Source organism: Cygnus olor, chromosome 19 (genome assembly GCF_009769625.2).
Source record: "Cygnus olor isolate bCygOlo1 chromosome 19, bCygOlo1.pri.v2, whole genome shotgun sequence".
Taxonomy (NCBI): Eukaryota; Metazoa; Chordata; class Aves; order Anseriformes; family Anatidae; genus Cygnus; species Cygnus olor.
The window spans coordinates 10,294,321-10,316,879 of NC_049187.1; the positions used below are offsets into that span (position 1 = coordinate 10,294,321).

Below are 22,559 nucleotides of genomic sequence, written 5' to 3' on the forward strand. Positions count from 1 at the left end.
GGGTCAGCTGCAGCTGGCATTGCGAACAGACAAACACCCAGCGTGGCAGTAAGACTGCTGTGGTGCTTTGTCGGGAAGCGTTGTCAAAGTTACGGGCTGCTCCCTCAAGCCAGGTCCTGCCCCAAACCCACAGAAACTCTCAAGCACTAATGCTGCTCATTACAAGTTTCTTACTGTAGAAGATGCACAGATCTGTGAGTTTTCAAAAAATCTGTTCTTATTTCAATAAAGAGCGTTCAGTTAAAACTGCCTGTAAAACCATTCAGCAGCAGAACACGTTTGCTGTACTAGCAGGGAGCCCTGCTCCCTGTCTCAAGCTAATACATAACTCAGTGATTTGCAAGATGAAGGAGAAAAGTAACATGACTTTTTTTACAGCAAAAATCTGTGCTGTAGATAATACATATTTAGTAATTCTGTTTTACAAATAAGAATGTAAATACTGTATTTTAGACAGCACTGACATCTGGATTTTTCCAATGCTAACAAAAAGTTTTAATTTCAAAGGATTAAGAAGTTTTTAAGAATAAATGCTGTTCTGATTAGAATCCCAGCAACTCGTAATAGCAAAATTTAACCAACAGCTTTTCCTCTAGAATTTCTTCCTTGAGGTCCCCAGTGACAGCGCATGAGGAAGCTGGCACTTTCAATATTGAAATTCACGCTGGATACCATGCACATTAGCCAGTTTAAACATTCATGACTCTCCACTTAAATGCATTTTCTAGTATGTCAGTCTTGCTGCCTCGGTGACTTTTTTTAAAAAAAAGAGAAAGGATTTACAAGAATTTGGAAGAGAAGACTCCTAGCTAGTCTCTGTTAGCGTTGTGCGAAGAGCTCGTGCTCTCCGCCAGTCCACATCTGCCATCAGGCTTGACCACGACCAAACAATGCTCCAGTCCTGGTATTTTCAGCCTGTTCCTCTGTTACCGTGCATTGTCTCACTATTCTTGCCTTAGATCGTTATTTCCAGGGAAGCCTGAAGCTCAGTGGCACAATATGTAATGCCACAGACACATTTAAAACAAAAACTGTGATTACCACTGTAGGCCGCTTAGGAACCAAAGCCTCCTCTTTGGAAACTCCCTCACAATGCTGCAGCTCCACTGCAGACAGTCCGAGCTGCCCAGAGGAGCAGGACCGAGCGCTGCAGAGTACCCTGGCTGCCATCTCCTTTCAGCCTCAGAATGGAATTATTTACTTCAAAGGCACAATAAACCTATCAAAAGATAGGAATTAGTTTATTTAGGCATGAAAGCTAGCAACAATACCCATGATGAAGATAAAAACCAACGCCACATCCACATTAGATGGCAGAGAAGAACTGTCAGCCTGACCTTAGCAACTTAAGGATACCCTTTACTTCTTACTACAAAGAACTGTTCAAGAAGTCCAAGCATGGCTAAGAGGAAGAAAAAAATAAATGTATTTGGAGATTTACAAATTAATATTTCCTTGGAAGGTCATTCAAGTCTTAAAAATGTTTTATACTGGCCTAATCCAGCAGATCTACCCTGCATGTGAATGCTGTCAGATCTGCCAACCCCAGTCGCAAAGCTCATCTGTTACTCTTCTCTCCAGTTAGCACAACACAGTACAGCTATGCAAAAAAAAGAAAAAAAAAGATGACTTTTGCAGAGACCAGTGATGGCAATACTCATGATGGCTAGGTTGCAAAATTAAATATCTTTTTGTGTGAATAAGTTGTATCTGTCAATCTTACCCTTAAGAACTTCACGAGATGAGCACTGAATTCCACAATTGCTTATTTTTAACCGGATATCAAAAATTTTAAAAGTTAAATATATGTAAGCATCTGTAGCACTATATTCTCTAATGTCTTTGGAAAACACAACTAAGTAATCCATCTTGAACTTGAGAAGTTACATTCAATCTCTTTCTTGTCTTTCGAATTTCAAATAAAATCTGAAACAAGGAGCGATAAGCACAAATCCAGCAACCACACCTGGTTGTTGTTACAAAAACACGGATACAGCTTTGTTGCTTTGGTGTTTCCCTTAAGTTTCACATAGTGGTATGACTTCATTTAATCTCTCTTCATAGGTAACAATGTCATCCCCAGTACCGCTTTACTCAGAGCAGCAGGAACACTCCTGGTTCTTTGTTCATTACCAGAAGGCTCCCCCATCTTCACCATTCCCCGCTGTTTTCCTTAGGCCCTGTAATCACCAACCTACCTTGCTCTCTCTCTCAACATTAAGCAACACCTCTGAACATCAAACTATAAGGCTATGACCAGCACCAGTGGCTTGGAGGCAATTTGCTTGTCACAAGCCAAAGGACCCAGCCTTTTGGGGGGTCTGTGGAGGTTAGGAAGATGACATCCAGGTTAGGAAACAGAAGTGTGTGAGAGCAAGCTGTTGCAACTCCCATGTAAAACAGGGTGCATGCCTGTTTCTCTCTGAGGGAAGCAAATAGACTGTGCAATCGATAGCAGCACTCAAAATGCTCTCAACTTTACAGGAAGATCGATTTACAACAACAACAAAAATCTCACTTTCTCTCCAAAGCCCCCGCTATACACTATAGTTGCTAGAAGTAACACTTGAAATTGTTATCAAGGGAAAGACTGGAGAAAAACAATCTAAGTTTGTTTATTTTGGGTCATTAACTATTTTGTGTCTAGCCACTTCAGCTTCCCCTGATAACAGGGAACCTGCTGTTCCCAAAAGCAACAGTGAAGGTGCTTTGGTTTTTTTTTTTAATTTTATTTTTTTCAAAGAATGTGTACTTGGGAAGCCACAACACGTCAGGGTAGGAGCGCACAAATCAAGACGCACAGGACAGGATCAAAACCCAAATAGAAAAACAGCTACTTTATAAATCAATGGAATTTCTCCTAAGCTGGGCAATAGGATACAAAACCTTTCAGCCATCAGTCAGAAGTTATGACAGAGCTGTATTACAGTCCTAATGTTTTTCTTACCTGCTTAGCCATCTGTCTAAGTCTGTGCCATGTCCCTACACCATCATTATTACAGGATACCACAGCAAAGAGAAAAAGAACCAGAGGGACACAAACACTGAACTCTAATCTTCAGAGCACAATCTCCTTAGTTTTTACAGTCGAGAACTATAGTTCTGGTGGTAAAAAATAAAAAAATCAGATCCTAATGTTCTCAATATAACTTCTTCTACCTATGCAGAAATCAGCACAAGAAAAGAAAGGTTAGTCCCTGGAATTCAGTGGACAAATGTTACCAGACAGTTTCCTGCTTTACCAAGACAAAATCTGCAAGTTAAATTTAGAATGATGATTTCTGCAGGCACTCAGATGTTTCTGCTCTAAATTTTCTAGAAATTGCAAATTAGAAGTTGGCAGACTTTAAACTGACCCAGCATGTGTCTGCTGTAATCCAAATCATATTCTGTTCTATTACTCTGCAAAACTGTTAGGAAAAAATCATGCCTTTCAACACATGGTTTCAGACAAGTGACAGAGACATTCCATTTATCCCTGTGCTGAGAACAAAACTTAAGTATAGTGTTTTTTCTTCTTGGAAAAACACCATGAAAATTACAGCTAGTAGAGGAATCAAAGTTAGCTCCATGGCACTGTAAGCATAGTTGCTCAATAGGACTACTTATATAACTAGGTTCATTTAAAGTGCTCAGGGTAATTTTTCCCCATGTACCATGGGGCTAATATATCACACTTCTAGACTCTGGCCTCATTCTTAAATCCCATGAGCAGACACTGACCAAAGCAGGCAGGTGTCACCAGGCTGCTCTGTGGAAGCGACCGGCAGGTTTCCTACAGCCCCTGTGAGTCCCTAGCGCTCTCCTACTGTTCAAGAGATTAAGTTTTTTTTGCAGCACCATGAACAAATTGAATGAAACAGCTCGGAGGTTACAAACGAAAGAAACATGGGTCATTACTTCTCCATCTACTGGTAAACAGACAGTACTACCCAGTGCTCCACCACTAACCTGTGGGAGATAGCAATCTTCAGCTTAACCTAGCAGCAGGGACTGAAGCATAATAACCTCTTCCATTTTGATTGCAGTAGGAAGCTCCAATGTGCTTTTTTCGTTAGAGAGCAAAACACTCCTCGAACGTAGCTGTGCACACAAGAATTTCACAGCAATTCCTAGCCATTACTTCTCCAGCCCCGGTAACAGGTACACGTTTGATGCTGTTTGCATTTAGAAGAGACCCCATCCCCAAAGACTGAAGTGACTTTCCCAATGCCATTGTAAATCTATGGCAGGACTTGGAAACTAAATTAGTTTTTCACTTACCATACACACTAAGCTCTGGAGTATGCCACAGCCCCCACCCCACCAGCTTTCCACCCCTTACTCAGGCTTCTTTAGTTCAATTTGCACAGACGCTGCGCTGCTGGCTGCCCTCACTCGCAGGAGCGGAGCCATCCTTTGCAGGCCAGCTTGGCAAAGAGTCACAGCTAAATGCTTGACAACAATTACCTGCAGATTCATGGCATCCAAATTAGCAATTCAGTATCTGAATATGGAGTGATTAATCTCAGGAACCGAATTCGGAACATGTCCTATTTTCAGGCATCAGATTTTTTGAGCACTCCACTCTTTGGAAAGTCAGGCTGACATGGACTCAGTGACCCCCCATCTTTTTCAGAAGAGGACAATAGAGTCCCTCTTTTGTTAGACAGCAAGAGGCACACAGTCTGTTCTCGGGAAGAACAGAAGCCAGCAAAATGAGGACATTTCAGGACACCAGCAAGGGCCCTGAGCCGTTCAGCAAGGTGAGGGGAAGCTCTGCAGCCCCACTCCATCCAGCAACCCCGTCCTCAGCATCACGCATTGCACTCTGGACACCAAGTTCCAGCACAGTGTTTAGGTTTTGAAGGAAATTAATTTCAGGCACACTCAACAATTTGAATCCAAGTCAGTATTGACATGAGACACAAACCACATAAAAACTCCTTGTCATTCAAGGACCGGTGTCCTGCTTTCCCCCAGATTTTGTGCTCAGAAGACGTCCTCTGATAACTGCAAACACACAGGGCAGGAGGAGCCCTGCCCCCAGTTCTGGGGCATTTAGCTCATAAATGTTGAGATAAAATCTTACAAATGCTGCTTCTTGTAAGCATGGACACACGTTGAAGGCTTCACTGCACAGGCCTCCCAGGAATAACTTCAAAGGCAGCAGTAAGAACCTACCAGCACATCATGTTCACATCTCACGGCTGTTACCAACTTCTAACACAGAAACTCTGCCAGAGACAAAAGGCAAAACTTTTTAAAAGTTGTGCACTATTGGCACCTTAAAGGCTCTCCAAATTCCTCTCCTAGCACCACTGCTGGGAGGAGGAGGAAAAGAAGCAACTGCTGCTTTTGTTGGGACGCGCCTGTGTCTGTCACCTGGCAAATGTTAGGTTTCACACTATCACCACGATTTTGCTTTAAAATAATAAAAAAGGAAACCAAAGATGCAGGTATAAGTAGATGTTTACAGACAACTGCAAAAGGCGGTTGGCTTTGCCACCTGGCATTTTTAAAGCTCCATGTGGCACAGGGTACAGAAGATAGGGGAGCTCATTTCTCTCTCAGAACAACAAAACCAGCCTTCACACTAGATGCTGGCTGCCCCTCTATACGGTCCCAACCCCATCAACCTGACAGCACCTCTCTTACAAATTAAAGAAGAAAGCTGAAACTCCAGGATGACTGGGAGAGCAGATGTCAGCACTTCACTTCCCCCTCCTGTGCCCACATCACACACCTCAAACATCTCTTCAGAATCACGATCCCTACACGAAGCCCAACTCTGCCAAAGCACCACTTTTCATCGCTGTTTGTTATGTGACTCTACCCTCCTTCTAAAAACATCTCTTAGGCGTCTAAGAAACAAACAAAAGGAAAGCAAACACAGCCAGCAGTTACCGCTTCCCTCGGGCTCCACGCACTCTGCACATGTGGTTCTCTGGGCAATTTTCTCTCCCGGCCGGCAAGCAGCACAGCGAGCGCTGTCAGAGCTCCCCGCTCTTCTCCCCCCGCACGAGGCTCTGCAGCCACCCTGTTTCGTCGCTCCTGTGCTGAATACCTGCAAGCTGTTCTTGTGCTGCAGTGCTGAACAGCCACCGTCCCTTTACAGCATCCAGGCTGACAGCTTTCTGATCTGTTCCAACATTTTGAAGTATGAAGGAAACTTAGGGCTATATTTTGTGCATGCACATTATCCAATTATTATCCAATCTACCAATACAAATGCTAAACACACACAAAGTCCTTTCAGGAAATATTCCAAACTTTGCAAACACAAGAGGAGCACAAGTAGAAACAGAACAAGAAAAAGGAAAGAGAGGAGAAGTACAGCAAATCCCTGTACTCCTCAGCTCTCAGCCAAAACTGAATCTTCTCTGTACCGAGCATGAGACCTGCTACTGTACTGTGCGAAGGGGGTGAAGAGCCCTCATTCAGACACAGAGCACCTGCTAAAGCTGGCAGTGAAATCAGTCAACTCCCGCAAATCAGCAGCACCCAGTGCAAACAGAAAGCCAGTCTGTATTTTTCTGGCACAAGACTATGGCGAGTTGCACGTACAGATCAAACATTTACAAGCAAAAGAAAAGAACTTAGCCAAGGGGGTTACATTAAAATAAAGATTACAGATCTCAGCGTGAAAGCAAACAGTAAGCGTACCACTGAGTCCGTCCCAAGCCCAGATGAGCTCTCCTCAGGCAGCTCCTCCACAGAAGAACTGCAAGGAGGCAGGGGCTGAGCCAACTTCAGCAACTGCAGAAGCACCAGCGTGATATTCAAACACTGCAGTAACAGTAAAAGCATCAGGAGCAAATGGATACTCAAAATATTGAAGGAACTTCTGGCAGCTTCATCTGGACTCTACCTACCTACAGGCAAATCACTGATCCAAATCAGCTTAATTCAACTCTCTACTTGCCTGTTTCTCTTCTACCTTAACGTTCTTTCAGCATGCTCGCTTCCTCCAAAATTTCATGGAACTCAACAGAGCCTTCATAGAAAGTTTTGCAGACATGGTGCTGCAAGAATGACTGACATCCTGTAAGGAAAAGACCGATGGCACCTTCCTACAGTGCTGCTGCAACTTCTCACCAAGGGTGGAATGCTGTTATGACAATGACACTATGCTTATGTTGCTTTACTAAAAGCACACTTGGAAACATCTCAACGGAAACCAAAACAGAGGTATGTTACTTTTCAACTACACAGAAAAAGCAGATTTATTTGTAACATGCAGTTTATTCCAACACTAATGTGGAATCTCTATTAAGTAGCCTGAAACACTGCACTTACGCACTTGGGAAGTTTTTCAGCTAAGAACTGTAGTTTACCGAATGATGTTTAAGGCAGGCCGTATCTCATCTCCCTTTTAAGAATCTTCTTCATTAAAGTCAAAGTTCCTCAAAGTTGTAGCTTTATCAGCAGTCCTGTTCAAACCCTCTTTGTAAGAGTTTTTTTTTCTCCCCTCAACTCTGCAGTCCTATTTTGTTTCTTACAGAAACTTGACATGAAGCTCAGGCTCCCGACCCATAGCAAGAAATTAAACAACACAGCTTTGCTCATTTGTTTTTGGAAGTGTCAGGAAGTCTCCAGTTTCAGGTTCTTCAGTGTTCTGGCTGGGGAGAAACAATATACGTCAAGCTTCAGAAGCATTCAGTTCTCAATCACTATCTGCAAAGTTAATCAGAGACCTGCCAAAGACACACTTGGTAAACTGCTCTTGTTACTGGTCTATTACACAAGGCCACATCCACAAAAACAGACTTTTGGTCAAGAGCTCACCACTTATATGACTCCCATCCACTCGGAATAAACCATATCCTATATCCCATGGGCTAACACAGAAAAATGACAAAATACCCCCAAAAGATAAAGCAGATGGTAGGGAAACAACCAACCCACAAAATATTACAGTCTCATTCCCACAATACTGTTAGGAGAAAAGAAACATAAGGAAGAAAATAGTTTATTTCTATTTTTGTGCCTTTTCTGATGATTGTTTCAAACAGTACCATCACTATTTAGATGGTGACAGTTGTTTTTTTCTAAAACGTGTAGTACTGTGAAATCTAAAAAGGAAAATTATCATATTGATAAGTTGTTACAGCATAAGCATGCAAAGAAGTGCTCTGAATCCAACTGGTTCCTTAGCAGGAGTTTTGACAGGAATAGAGTCCAGTTCCAGCCAACCACCTTTTAACACAAAGCAGTGTAAAAATGATTTATTTGGAAGTTACAACAGCCTCAGGTTTCACGTAATTTGCTAGGACTGAAAATTCAACCAAACTTTTTAAATTGTCAAAAATACTGCAGTTACAGGAGGTTCTTATTCGCCTTCAAGGTGGGAGTCATGATTCTTTTCTCTTACACAAATTTAGACAACTGTGTTCTCTTTTCAGCCTCCTGGCCATCTGTGGAGATGGGGAGGTGTGTGCAGATGTGGGCTCCGAGCAGAACAAGCGACTTGTCTGAGCTCATATTTTTGGCAGCCGCCAATTTCACCCTCACCCACCAGAAGCGGAGAAGTTATCAGCCTTGTCTCCAACCCCCATTCCCAGTGTTTGCCTTTCTTTCTGGCTTTTCTAGAACACTTGTCACCATATTTACCCAAGTACATATATTAGTGGTTTCAAACTAACAGTTTTTGTGACAGAGGGAAACATTTCAGGTCTTTAAAGGGGAACCTGAGACATGAAGAAATGAAATCATGTGGTAAATCCACAGCAGAACCTGAAAAGGAGCCAAATGGTCCCATAATCAATACTTTCAGTTTAATCACCAGACTTCTTCACCAGATCAGTGCTGCTCTGTGCCGGGTTCTGAAGAGTTTATTCACCATTTTTTTGTTTTGTTTTGTTTTTTATCAGTGTCCAGCTGGAGAAAGAACACTCGCAATTCTCCTGGGCTTGAGTGTTCTGCACCCAACACAACAGCCCCTGTTCCATACATAACAAGTGGTACATCTACAGCAATGCAGCTACCCATCTTTAAGGTCATCCAAATGGCATAGCTGATCACTTTGAAGGAACAAATTAAGTCTCTATAGGATTAAATACTTGGACAGCATGACTGGGTAACCAAAGAAGCCCTAATGTATTTGTTAAGTCCAATTATCAAGACATCAAATCGAGAGATCATGAAGCTTTAGGACATTAAATAGCTGCTCCGAAAGAGATGACAATCACTCTGAGGATCTGACCTGAGAAATGGGTTCCTCTACAAAGCAGGTGGTGAGGAGAAATCAGTTGTTGGGCACTTCTGTTTTCCTCTCATCATGTGTTAACCTAAACTAGCTATCAGCATAAAGGGAGTAAGAGTAGGATTGGAAGTGGAAGAGGAGCAGATAGCCAAATTCTCTAAGCCTGTACCACGAGCATTTACCAAGCAGCTCCAGCACATATCCAAGATTACATCCGAGATCTCATTCCTGAGTTCAGCAATGTCACAAATCTTTCTGAGGCAACTAAGATGAGCTCAAGCTCCTTCACTTAGAATCTAGCCATTAGCTTAGGTAGGACTTCAGGCTAGCTTGCTTAAAGAAAAGCAAAAACCAAGGAAACTCCAGTTCTCACGGCACCTATTGCTCGGGAAAGGGACTGCAGAAGCCTAGAACTGAGGCTGAGTGTGGTCTTGTACTACCTAGCACCAAGCTCCCTGCAGACACGCTGTACACACCTACAAACCCCCTCCTATTCCAGAGTCCTTTCCATTTATTTCCATTCAAAATCACCACATTACACATACACAAATTAAGCCAAGTTGATAGAGAAAGCAGCAAAGTACTGAGCCTGGGGAGGGTCAGAGAGCAAACCACAGTACCCCAAAGCCAGAGAGACAGCAAGGTTTCCATACGCAAAGACCTGCCCCTCCAACAGCACAGAAGTATCAAAGGCGGCAATAAATGACTAACTTCCCTTATTTTCATACTGCAGATTCTGTGTCTTCACCCAGGTTCAGCACCAGGTACATGCCTGTGGGAACAACGCACGGCTTCTGCCCAGCACAGCTGGCACAGCCAGTGCCCTAGGCCAGCACGGCACTACGGTGCAGTGTGGCACCACAGCGTGCTGCCCTCTGCCCAGCTCTGGGCCAGGCCTAGGACCGGGTCATCAACAACATAAACAGCTGGCCCTTAAGCTCAGCTCCAAATTGATTAAATGTTAACACACATTAGTCAGCACTTTCAGATCAACTGATAACACATTATTTGTTTCTAGGGTTAGGAAAAACATCCACAACCCAATTCTATTCATCTTATCTCCGTAAGGTTGCCCGGTGGGACCCTTTATCACCACGCCACATACTAGAACAGAAACACAGACCCAGCAGCGCTCTGGACAGCTGAATCTCCTACCACAGAGAAATTAAATGCTTTTTTTCTTTTTAGTACAAGCTGTAATTTGTTTTTTGAAATGGACTTGTACAGCCTTAACTGTAGGCCTCCATCCAATGTCCAGGTGATGCGTTTAGTACAACCATTCGGGGTCTTGCTAAGCAGGCTGTAAGAAGACCAGCCATTCAATTTAAATGCCTTCTTTAGTGCTGCACATACTAGCTAGCAATTTTAAAAGCTTCACCTATTTCAACAACAGCAACTAAATTCAGTGGGGTGCAGCATGCTGGCTTCTTTGCTTGCTCAATTTTATGTACGCTTTTGAAAGACGAGAACATTCAAGAGATAGCATGTTTATTGGAAGGGTTAAATAGGTAGAGAGGTAACGAAGTTTTGGCTGCTACCTCATAACAAAAGCCAGTGCCCTGCAACAAATAGCAAAATTTTTCATGCCTCCTCAAAGATTAACTCTGTGATTTTACAAAATCCACAGCTAAAGATCCTCCCCCTATATATGTATATTTCAGTTTCATAGTATTGTTGCCACTAGGATAAAGCACTCTGCAGTGAAATCTCACTAGACAAGATGAGCAGTGTTGCGTGCCCATGAAAATCCTGCTCCCAGGCCTCAAGTCTGTGACTGCTTTGCCAAGGCTCATTTGTAGAAACAGGCAGCCCTTGTTCCCAAACCAGCTCCGCACAGCACCCGTGTCTGCGCTTCACACTCACCTGGAGCCCATTTTTGCTTTTCCAGGAAGACAGACACTGCCAGCTGAGAGCTATGATTAGGGGAAGACTCTGGTTAAGGTTATAATCATCTGAATTAATGCAATAGCTTGGGAGAAACATTTCCCCATGTAACACCATACCTGTGGCTCAGAGAACACTAAAAACACCTCCGGGCCTGACACTTAAAACACTATGCTAACGCTCCGCTTTGCTGTATTACAAGTCAAACAAGAAACGCCTTTAGTGAAAGTGTCTCCCCTCCCAGGAATCAGAGGAAGGAGAGAAGTAAAGGCCTCCCAAACCAACTTGTGCTTCTCTGCTTCTATTACGGGACACGAACGCCTGAGAGGCAGTGGCAGCTCCTCACCACTGAGTTCATTTAAGTCAAACGTCACGGTCAGCTTCAGTCACTGCTTCGCTTCTCGAAGCACTAACTACATCAGGAAATTCAAGGTCTAAAACCTTAATGGATTTTGTTTTCTAAGATTTCGCCAGGTTCTGTGACATCTCTTGACCACCCACTAGTGAGAGTGGTGTTCCCAATCAGCTATTCAAGCATTTAATTTTTCAATAAAGTCAATTTAAAGTAAATGCACAATAAGAATGTGAAGCAGCAAAATTTAATTTACTGTGATAGCCAGACATGCCCCAATTTTATTTTATTTTTAAGCATACAATTAAGAGTAATTCAATTCCCCTATGCAGATATTAAATGGAAGAGGAGCATTGCTGTAAAAAGAGCTTAGTACTATTGGTACACAAACCTTACGACAGATAAATTAGAGCCTAGTAAAACAGCATATAATTTACATTTTGTTATGTCAATCACAAGTAGCATCTTGAGGCTCTTAAGCAGTATGCCAAGCCACAACATAAGAGCACTGCTTTAATTCAACCCGTGCAGCAGGATCACTTAAGTTTCCCCAAACCGAGAGATCTGCTAAACTGAGGTAGCAACTGGATTCCCTAAGATTATTCCTCTTGTAGGCACCTGTAGTTTGCCAGCACGTTAAGAAAACACTTTACTACAAAAGAGAAAAATTTTGCTTAGCTATGGAAAAATTCAATTAAGTAAAACAATGAGGGCATGGGTTTTAATAATCCATGGTCTTTACTACTTGAGAAACCAATCAGCAAATGTGCAGATGGCCCAGTAACAGAGCAGCCTGCTCGGCTGCATGGAAAATCCACGCGCAGGATTAGGCTCAATTCTTGCTTTTAGCTGGCAGAGCAGGAGGGAGGGAGCAGCCCAGTACCATGCTTTACATACCTTTCAGTAGCAGCAGAACAAACCACATACTCTGAATTTTTTGTAACATTTCTCCTATACCCAGCATCTTGTCTACATTCCTATACTGCATAAGAAATTAATGGAAAGGTCAGTATATGCATTGCAACGCAGAAGTATGAATACAAGGCAACAGACCAACATGGAGCGGGGTCCAAATCCTCCTTCATTCCGTGATGTTTAAAGTTAAAGGACCAGAAACGTAAGGTAACGTAGCTACAAAATAAAGTCCAAAAATACAAAGTGCAAGAAGTCTAACTCACTCACATCACTTGTAACAACTCTTATGCGTGCTTTTTCTTAAAGGGACATCAATTTAAAGGTTTTTGAAAAAGCTAAATAGAAACACTGTCTGTGAGTTGACACAGTGCATGCGCCACTATCTGTGTTTTCTGTCATCATTGCACAGTGAAAGACTCGCACATAAGAAGGAAAAACTATACAACTGCCAAGAAATGCAAAAGGACAACTGAAAAAATATTGTCTCTTGTCTTGTAGTTTGTATTAATCATTGCTTTTAATAAAAATAGAAGCAAATATTTTCAGGTAGGGCAGCACAGGCTTCTCTATCCTTAAATATCAAGTGCTAAGTTTCTATTTGCCAAGCGCACACTGCAAGTACAACATACGCAGTAAAACTATGATTCCTATAGAAATGTTTGAGATTTGCATTTTTCTGCCATTTAAATCCGTAACTGTAATTTTCACGTTGCTTTAAGCAGGATTTTTCCCTTTAATTTCATGGCTGCTGCATATACAGCAGTAAAATCACCTTCACTTGCCAATATTACTCAGTTTACAGCAAATCCAGGACACTGCCTCAGCCAAGTGCTCCTCATGCATATGTTGTCAGAACAGAAAAGCCTCCTCTCCCTGACCTCGATACAAAATAAGTTACAGAAATCAAAATGCTGTGCTCAAGTCCTCTGTTGGCATGGCTACTTTTATCTTAAACCCTAACCCACCAACAGCTGCCAGCTGGCCTGTACGGCACAGACGGGACCCCAGCCTGCGCACCTTCCGAGCGTCTCCCGCGATGACTGGCACCTCTCGGGGATGCTTCCCCTCCGTGGCTCCAGGTACTCGCCCTCATCCAGCCCAAGCTATAGAAATCCTCAAACTGCCTGCGCTTTCTTGCAGCTCCGTATTTATACTCACCCCTAGAAGCGGCCAGTGTGCTTACACACATCACCACAGCCAAGGACAAGACCCTGAAAACTTTTCTTTATGTTCTAACAGGTCCGTCAGCGAGCACGCTCACGGTGGCGTTTTACACACACGCAAGCTTGTTAACCAGCCAGGGCATTTCCCTCTCCCTTCTTTCCAGCCATGGATGTGCTCTTCAAAGAGCGCTATTTACATGCCAAGTTACAAAGTTCAGCTGCTTCCAAAGCAACGTGGAAAAAGTGCAGCTTTTATGATTCTACAGCGAGGCTTTTTCACAAGACGAAGCAGTCTGGACTAGTTCCCCCCCTCCCCTTTTTCCTTTTCTTCCCCCCCCCACCTCCCCCAACAGGATTCACTTTTTAGATGAGAGTTCAAAAAAAACGCCTGCCCAGCCACAGACCTTTGAGGAACAGAGTGGCTTCGAAAGAAAAGAGCTCTGCAACCTTAAGCATCACTGCTACCGAATGAACACCCATGGGAAAGACTCTGCTCACAAGCTGGAAACCAGTTCCCGAACTCTGCATATGCACCCGAGTTTCAGTTCTCCACTAATGTTTACGGAAGGCATGCCTTTTGCCCTCTGCTCTCACACTGCTCCTCTCTTCCCAATGGCTTTCTATACGATTGCTTAGCTAGCTCAAGACTCTGTTGTAGGGATCTGCACACGTGCAGCCCATCTTGTGTTACACCTTTCCATTTGCCTACCATTTCTTCTCACTTGCAATTGGTTTTACACCAGCAGCCACCAGAAGCAACTGGAATTCCATCTTCTAGGGCAAGCCACAAGGCTGGATTCAGCAGCCTTCCTACCAGTCACCAGCTGGGGCTCACCCAAACACACGGGTGTTTCTAGGTAGAAGCTTCCTCCGGTTCCAAGAAATTCAGTCCTAGATTCCTACCTTCCATTTAGCCCGTGAACCCTTGGGAGCAAGACCTGGTGCTTCCTCAGCATCCTCTTTGGGAGGAGACGACAATATTGTCGATAGTTCAATAACAGCGATCGGTGTGGGCGAACAGCCCTTTCATAAAACAGGACTAAGAAACTTTGCCAGAACAAAAGATTCTACGAGGAATGTGAAAACAGCACTAGACTTGTGCTATCAACGACAAGATAATGAGAAACAGAAAACAGAAAATATTAAAACCTGACCATTAGCGATCCATACCCACTCTTTTCCCTATTCCTCCCTTCATTCTACGCCAACGTGAAGCTAAGGAAAATGATTGGAAAGTTCCAGAGAGACAAAATGACACACGCCAAGAACTTCCAGAGTCCAACTTCCTAAAAATGACCAGGAATGTAGTACAAGTCACAGCCAGCCCATTTGCTGACATGGCCTTCTACTTCTTCTTCTTCTCCAGGCTGGCAGGAAATAACCTCAACCCATCTTTTACACACTTTTGATGGTCCATCTAAGAGGCGAACTATTCACATTCTTGGAGAACACTTCTGCTTTGAGAGGCTGCAAGCAACCAGCATGCACTTCAAGGAAAACACCAATACAACCTCTACAGACACGCCTTACTCCTTCCCTCCCTCTCATATTTTCAAGGCCTCCCGCTGCTCCCCCAGCACAGGCAGCACTTTTCCATCTTCTCTCCCTTGCTGCAAACACTAGGCCCTCTGTGCCTCCTCAGTTGCTTCCTTTGGGTCTCCAAAAAAAAGGTTATCACATCTTGAAAACCAAAATACAGTAAGACCAAAGTTTTCAGTCCTTCCTTCCCTGTTCTTTCCAAGAACGGAAAATTATTCTGCACGAGTGAAGGAAATGAGGTTAGCTTTCTGCCTTTACCCGGTTTCAGACGCTCGCTAGGACACACAGCTGTGTAAGCACAGCTATTTTGATTTACGTTACAGTCGTGCAAGCACTTTTTAGAACTAGAGATCTGAAACACCTTACATCACGTTACGACCACCTGACAACGGCGTCCACTTCAGTCTCTCCTCGCTTTAACCACGCTCAGAAATTTTAAGTCTTCCGTAAGAAGTATCCTCAGCCTCGTAAGGAAAATGAAAGGTCTGTAGGACACCGCCACGCAAATTCAGACCCATCCCAACTCCACCATTTTACCAGCTCTTCCAATGCACTGTTCTGTGCATGGGCTCTTTGGAGCAGGGGCTCTTTGGAGCAGGACGTTTTCCCCGTCCTTTCTGGGATCGCACAGCACCGTTTTCAGGGCCGTGGGATCAACAAGGAGCCCTTTGGCCGGACAGTGGGCACTTCTGTTCCCATACAAAACTCGCATTTGGCTCCCCTCGGCACCCTTCCAGCGGCACCCCGGCCGCCCCTCGGAACTTCTCCCCTCCACACCAACCAGCGGCTCCACAACCCACAACACCCAGTGCAGGGCGAAGCCAGGAAAGGGGGAAAAAAAGCAACAAAACCCAAACCCCCAAAGCGGGGCAGAGCGGGGCAGGGCGCGGGCGGCACCTCCCGCACCCCGGAGGGCTGCGGCGCTGGGGGGGGACCCCGGCCCCGGGGACACAGCGGGGAGGGGGGGGGGGGGGGGGCCGAGGCCGGGCTCCCTCAGCCGGGCGGAGCGGAACGGGGCCGCCCCCCCCTCACCTCCCCGCACCTGGCCGCCCCCCCCCGGCCCCCCCCCGCCCTCTCGGTGCCCGTTGGCCCCGCGCCGCCCTCAGGCCGGCCTCCCCCAGCCCCCCACTCCGGGCTAACGGCCCCTCATAGCGCGCTGCCGCCCCCCCTCCCTCCCCTCACATCACCCCCCCCCCGCCCCACCGGTCCTAACGGTCCTAACGGCCCCAACGGCTCCCCCGTCCCTAACGGCCCCGCCGCCCCCGTCCTGCCCTTGCCTCCTGCCCGCAGTGCCCGGTGCAGTGGGCGGAGCGGTGCCCGGCGCCCGCCTCCCCACAGGGTAGCGGGGAGCCCCCCCCCGCCCCGCTCCCGGCCCCCCGTCCGCCCCCCCTCCCGCTCCCCCCCGCCCTCACCCCGCCGGCCGCCGGCCCCGCCGCAGCCCCCGGCCCGGCCCGGCCCCGTCCGGCTCCTCCGGCTCCGCAGCGGCGAGCGGGGCTCGGGCACGTGACAGCGCCCCGCGCCCCCATAGGCTGCGGCTGCCGGGCAACGTGAGCCCGCCCCCTGCCTGCACCTGAGAGGGAGCCTTACGCCGCCGGCGTAGAGGGATGCCGGGCCGCCGCGCAGAGTGCGTAGCGGAGCCCCGCCGGGCCGCCTCCTCCTCCCCTCCCCTCCCGCGGCGGCCCGGCGCAGCCTCACGGGGCTGACGTAAAGGTGCTCGGCCCGGCCCTGCCGGCTCCCTACCTGCGGCCGCTGCCCCTCACGTGTCCCGCGTCAGCCCCAGCCGCCGCCCGCGGGGAGCGCTCCCGGCGCCTCAGGGAGCTCCCGCGGTCGTGCGAGGCGGGAGCGGCCGAGCCCGCACCTCGGCACGCCACTTGCGTAAAGCCCCTCAAAGAGGTCAGTGTTCCTTACGGATTCTCCGTAACGCCGCCGAGGCGGGCGCTGCACCTGAGAGGCTTCCCGTTGCGCAAATGGCGTAGCCGACGGCGTAGGTGCTGGCGTGCCGGGCGCAGGGTACGCAAGCGGCGCGGCGGGGCCCGGCGGAGGCGGCCGCAGGTGTGCGCGGTGAGCCCCGGCCCCGGCGCCTCAGAGCGCCTCTGTGGGGGCTGCCCCCGGGGCCGTGCCCGTCCTGTACCCGCCCGGCCGCTCGGCTCTGACAGGGCCCGGTCCGGGGGTGAGGTGTGAGGTGAGGCCCCGGCGCTTCCCTTCGTGGTTGTAAGCCCTGGTGGACAGCACGACAGGAGGGAGCGGTGGCCTAAGCTGGGCTGAGAAGCAGGGTCACCAAGGGGGTTGTTCGCCACACGGATCCCTCAGTGGGTGTCAGAGGCCGTTAAAATCAAGACTTCTGTGGGTGAGCCTGGGCAGGTTGGGCACCACAAGCAATACAGCGTTCAGTAATCTACATCTTTCTCCTCTAGAAATCAAGACAAAGGCACACGTTCCTGGTTCGAGTTAGATTTCAGCTGCCCTGTGATAATTCTTCCAACCCCAGGCACCTGACAGTTCTAGAGCTCCATCTGCCACGGGCACTAATACGAAGTCAAAGAGAGAGTTCAAGTAATGCGCTTCAAACGCTTCAGAGCAGCGCTAGCATGCCGAAACCTTTAGGTATGAGGAGGGAAGGTTGGGTGTGGAATTTTTGCTTGTTTGTTGGTATGTGTTTCAAAGAACCTCAGTGCTTCTGCTTCAACATTCAAATTGCCAAAATCATTACACTTGAGTGCCTCAAATGAGGATATTTGACCCATAATTTGTGCAAAAATATTATTTTTTCCCCTCAAGACTGGGCACTCCAGGATCAATGTAAGAGATGAATGTTTCCAGAACTGTTTGCGCGAGTGCTTCAAAATTTCTGCAAGTATTTAAGTTTAAGTGCCTTTCAGGCTCAGCTTTGAACATATTAGTTCATGGCGATCGTACTATGTAATATAATTTCTCACACTTTTCAAAACCAATTTTGCATAGGCTGGAAGGATGAAAGGCAATTGACTGGGGAGTGCCATGCCAAACTAATCAACGTGCAACACGCTGTGCTAAAGCAGCCTGTGAGGGAACTTTGGTAAAAGGCAGTAGTTTTAGGAATTCTGCAGTGCTGAAGATAAGCAGTAACGTTCATTCCAAAGAGCAGTTTGCAGTGGAAGTAGAAAACACACGTGCATGAATAACTTTACATGTAGTGGGAGGCCTAGCTTGTTCAAACTGAACTGCTGATAGTTTGTAGGCTTCTTTGCAAGGCTGTGGTGTCAAGGGGATGCCAGAACATTATCTGGTATTCTTGAATTTTCCCAGCATCCCCTAAACAACTGAGGGAATCACAAAGGCTGTAGAGACACAGAGACAAAAAATTAGGTGAAGCACTTTCCCAGAGGTAACACGCCCAAGTCACGTAGTCTGGGTTAGTATTCCAAGCTTTGTTCTCACTACAGAAGACTGTCCTCTAACTGGGAACATGGTTGTGAGCAGAAGCAAATCCAAAGGGTGACACTATCTTTGAAAATACAAAGTATATGTCATTAGTATGTAACATGGATTTTTTTTCTGGAAGGACACTGATGATTTAGATGATTCCTGCAAGCCTGAACTTTCTAGGAAAAGTGAGTATGGAAAGGAAACTCACAATCTGTTTCTGAGTACTGCACAGCGATTTCTTCTTTCACCTCAATGGTCAGGCTAGCTGAGGATGGTCTGACTTGAAGTGCTGTGTAGATTTTGTACTGTGACAAGTATATAATGGAATATAACCAGTTATACAGAACAACATACAGATCTGAGGTGTTAATGCAGAGCACACGGAGTAAGTGACTGAACTTTTCTATTTATGTCCCTGAGACATTTAATATAGAATTAGCTTGTAAAAATATCCATGCCAAGACTGATTTTACAGCTTGCAGATCTCATATGTGGTTATGTTGCATTCTGTATATCTGATAAAGGCATATTATTACCAGTATTAAATAAAAAATAGGGGTTGGTATATATGACCAACCGTGCTCATGGGGACCGAAACCAACCAAACAAAAGACAGAAAAACAGAGGAACTCATTGCAAGGCGGTGTTGATAGTTACTGGTTTTAAGCTTGGAATGAACCAGGCACTGAGATCCTGTGAGGCAGCCCCATGGGACGGTGTATTTGGATGATCTAGCATCAGCTACAAATGCTACATTGAAGACTAAATGGCTATTAGCTATAGTAAAGGGAAAAATCCTATGTGAGCAGGGATGAAATGTAACCTATCAATTTTCAAGTGTCTGGTATTGTTTACAGACAAATGGGCATGTTCACATAGTATGCCTGAGGGAAGAGGCATTCTCTTGTTATAACACAGAAAAGAAATCTCTCTTTGAGACTTGCCATTGTCCAGTGACCCAGTTCTTTTCAGGTTTCAAATTCTGCCTTTAGACATATGTACCAAAGTTAATGGGATTTGTGCAAAAGTATCTGAGGACAGACTTTGAATTGGAAAAAAAAAAACTGTTTGAGGCATATATTTTAGAAATCTTCATGAAAAAAACCTATATATGTGAAATTAGTTTTTTAAGTTTCTAAGAACTAAAAAATAACAACAAAAAGAATTTGAAAATGAACTTGTATGACTTTACATTTTTTTAATCTATAAAGCCAAATAATTTCATGTGCTTAACTTTAATTTCAGTGGGAGTAATGACATTTAATGTGACCGTTTGCATGCTTTGAAGTTTGGCAGTGTTTGAATACTTTCCACACAGGAGACTTGGATTTAGAAGGGTGATAAGTTAAGATGATGATTTGCAAATGCAAAGTATTTTGAAGAAAATCTTGAAGTTTGACAAAGCAACTCATCTTTAATGATAAGAATGAAGTCAGAAACAATTCCATATAATGTAAAACAACGTCTAGAGCAATTGTTACATCTTGTGTATTTGGTTGTAAGGAGAAAAGTAACAAAGGGAAGTAGAATGCCAAAGGATACAGGAAACAAAGTGGAAAGTCATGATGTCATCTGGCTTCTACAGGAAAAAAAAAAGAGCAGAAGGTGAAGGTTAAAGGGTTATAATTTAAGCAGCATAAAGTAGATGGAGAGTGGATTGAAGCTGTAGTCTTGAAAGGTAAACATGTAAAAAAAGTCCCTATCTTTGTAGGGCAACTGTGCAGATATTAAAACCAATATTTGTGCAAATCTGCGCTAAAATCAAAAGCTCAATACCTGTGTAGTCAGTTTGTGGGAGTGGTCTGGAGTGCGGGAAGGGAAAAATCAACATCTCAGAAGAAGGGAGAGAATCGAACAGATGACTTTTGGGGTAGAGGGTACTTAAAAATCTCAAATCTGTGCTGCAAAACAAATGACGGTACGTGTGAATCTGGCAGTTCTTTGTGTACCTAAGTCATTACTAGGAGTTTGACAGGTTACTCGCTAGTATCTTGTGCAATCCTGAACGATAGTTGTTTGACTTTGGACTGGAAGCAAAGGAGATAAAATTGTACTGGAGGAAAATTAGACACTGAGGGGAGAAATCATACAGTGAAATGTGCCACAGTGCTCTTCAGGTCCCAGAGCAGGCTCTGTGGGGTAACATTTCAGAGATCTTTTTAGCGATAGGGATGAGGACCAGCCTGAAAAGCAAGCAGAACTGGAACCAAGTAAGTGGGAAACACTTTCAGGTTATGACTAATGCAATTATTAGAGACTACTGCATGCACTGAGGTGGATTTAGCTTCAAATAAGAACAGAAGCTATGCCATGTGTGATTGATTCCAGGTTGGGTTACAATTTAGAAGTGCAATTAGTGAGTCATTTGCTATTTTGTATCAATTATTAAAAACAACAAAGGTCTAGGTTAAAAAAAAAAAAGTGCATATTCCAGTCTGTGCTACTCTACCTGTTAATCTTCCGACTCCACGTTTTTGTTTGATGTCTTAGCTATGCAGAGTGTTGTGCTGCAGTGTTCCTCCTCCTATTAGCAAGTGAATTTCTGTGCGCTGTACCAGCACTCGGCATGTCAGTCCCTTTGGTCTGGCCCCATCACTGCATTCCTTACTCCTTTGTTTGGCTAGAACCAGCCCAGGTGAAGTTGTCTGTAGTGAACCTGCACATCAGCAGCTTCCTGAACCGTTTGGAACCAAAAGTGCTTTAATCTTGTCTTTATAGATGCTGTTTAGGATGCAGCACGGTGTAGCTAGTCTTGGGCATCCCGACATCTATCTGGTTCGGTGGGCTGTGCTGCCTTCAGTCCCCTTGTGTCCTCACCGCCCCCTGGCAGCTGCTGAACGTGTAATTCCAACTTTTCCACTGGTGGTCATGACAAAACGCAGAGCAGTGAACAGCTGGCTTTAAAACTGAGTGTGCATATGCAGACATGTTTTCTGCTGAGGTTATTTTGTTGTGGCAGGTATTCCAGGAGTGTTTCTTGAGAAATTAAGACTATGTAGTTAACTTAATACTTTTCTTGAAATACCTGTAGTGTCCCCGAAGAGGGGAAAGAGAACTCTTTGGAAGGACTGTTGCAATATTGCTTATCACTTGCATATGTGGTCACGTGTGAACATAGGTAAAAAAAAAAAAGAAGTAATTTTAATTCTTGTCTCAAAGTGTTTCTGCAAGTTGGTAGAACTTAGCAAATTCTGGCTGATGGTATGATGTCAGCCCCTACTGAGAGGCAAGCGAGAAGCAGCAGTAGTTACTGGTGTTTGACATCACTCATACAACAACTGTGGACCTTGAGGGGAAAACAGAGGGCAGGCCACGGGAGGAGTGGCCAAGCTCACAAGTGTCCTCCAAGCGGTGTCTCCTGCTGCCACTTCCAGAGCCACAGCGCCACACCACACAGGAGCGTTGATCTGAGCAGCAGAGCATGCCTTATGTAGTAGGAAGTGCTGGAAACAAACAGTATTGCCATCCTTAAATGAGCATTTAATTGAAATTTCTGATAAAGGTGAGGCCCTAAGTGGTCATCTGAAGTCTCCTGATCCTTAACATCTCTGTGTTGGGAAATGGGGTGTTAATATATGATCTGACTTCTAACATTTGTCTTTTATCGTGAAAGGAAGTGCTTTCACCTGTCATGTGTGCAGATAAATATTTTCATGTACATGTGGAGGAAAATTTGTGTCTTTCTAGAGAAAAGGTTATACAGTTGTCAGGGTAATGACCTTCAGGGAAGAATGTGATTGGACAAGAGGAAGGAAGACAGGAGTTTAGTGCAGGTCCCTAGTTTGATATATTGCATTATTTTTGTTTTTGTTTTCCTTTATCTTTGAAGTTTAGGACAGAAAACCTGCCATCATCCCAAAGTAGCAACGACTTGGGTGGCCTTTTTATCACTAAGTCAGAGTAACCGGGCAGGACTGTGCCTCCCCTGTAAAGAGACCCTGTCACATAAGAGGTTTTCCAGGTCAAGATTAAAAGCAAAATATCTATCATCACATGAGCCTTTCTACTACGCCCATATTTTTCTAAATGCTTGTGGCTTATCTTTAATGTTTGTATTGCTATCAAAAATAAACCCTGCTTCCATCTCCGCGGGTGTTGTATGTAACGTCAACAGTGA

The 22,559-nt window shown here is 45.2% G+C and overlaps 2 protein-coding genes across 16 annotated transcripts in view; one reads left to right on the forward strand and one right to left on the reverse strand.

The window, feature by feature from the left end:
* Positions 1–17,076, reverse strand: part of LOC121057335 (spermatid perinuclear RNA binding protein) — a 69,551-nt gene extending 52,475 nt beyond the window's left edge. For 12 of the 14 annotated variants that reach the window (XR_005813759.1, XR_005813758.1, XR_005813757.1 and 9 more), the window contains exon 1: positions 16,946–17,076. The gene's annotated coding sequence lies outside the window, so the exon portion shown is untranslated. Of the gene's footprint in view, positions 1–16,449; positions 16,555–16,607; positions 16,628–16,945 lie in introns of those variants that run through there. The other 2 variants (XM_040531318.1, XM_040531317.1) reach the window with 2 other exon arrangements.
* Positions 17,039–22,559, forward strand: part of CRB2 (crumbs cell polarity complex component 2) — a 64,590-nt gene continuing 59,069 nt past the window's right edge. Inside the window, exons 1-2 of one of the 2 annotated variants that reach the window (XM_040531303.1) lie at positions 17,039–17,047; positions 17,452–17,641. In XM_040531303.1, the coding sequence (XP_040387237.1) occupies positions 17,626–17,641 (16 nt within the window). In that variant the 5' untranslated portion in view covers positions 17,039–17,047; positions 17,452–17,625. Of the gene's footprint in view, positions 17,048–17,121; positions 17,220–17,451; positions 17,642–22,559 lie in introns of those variants that run through there. The other variant, XM_040531302.1, reaches the window with a different exon arrangement.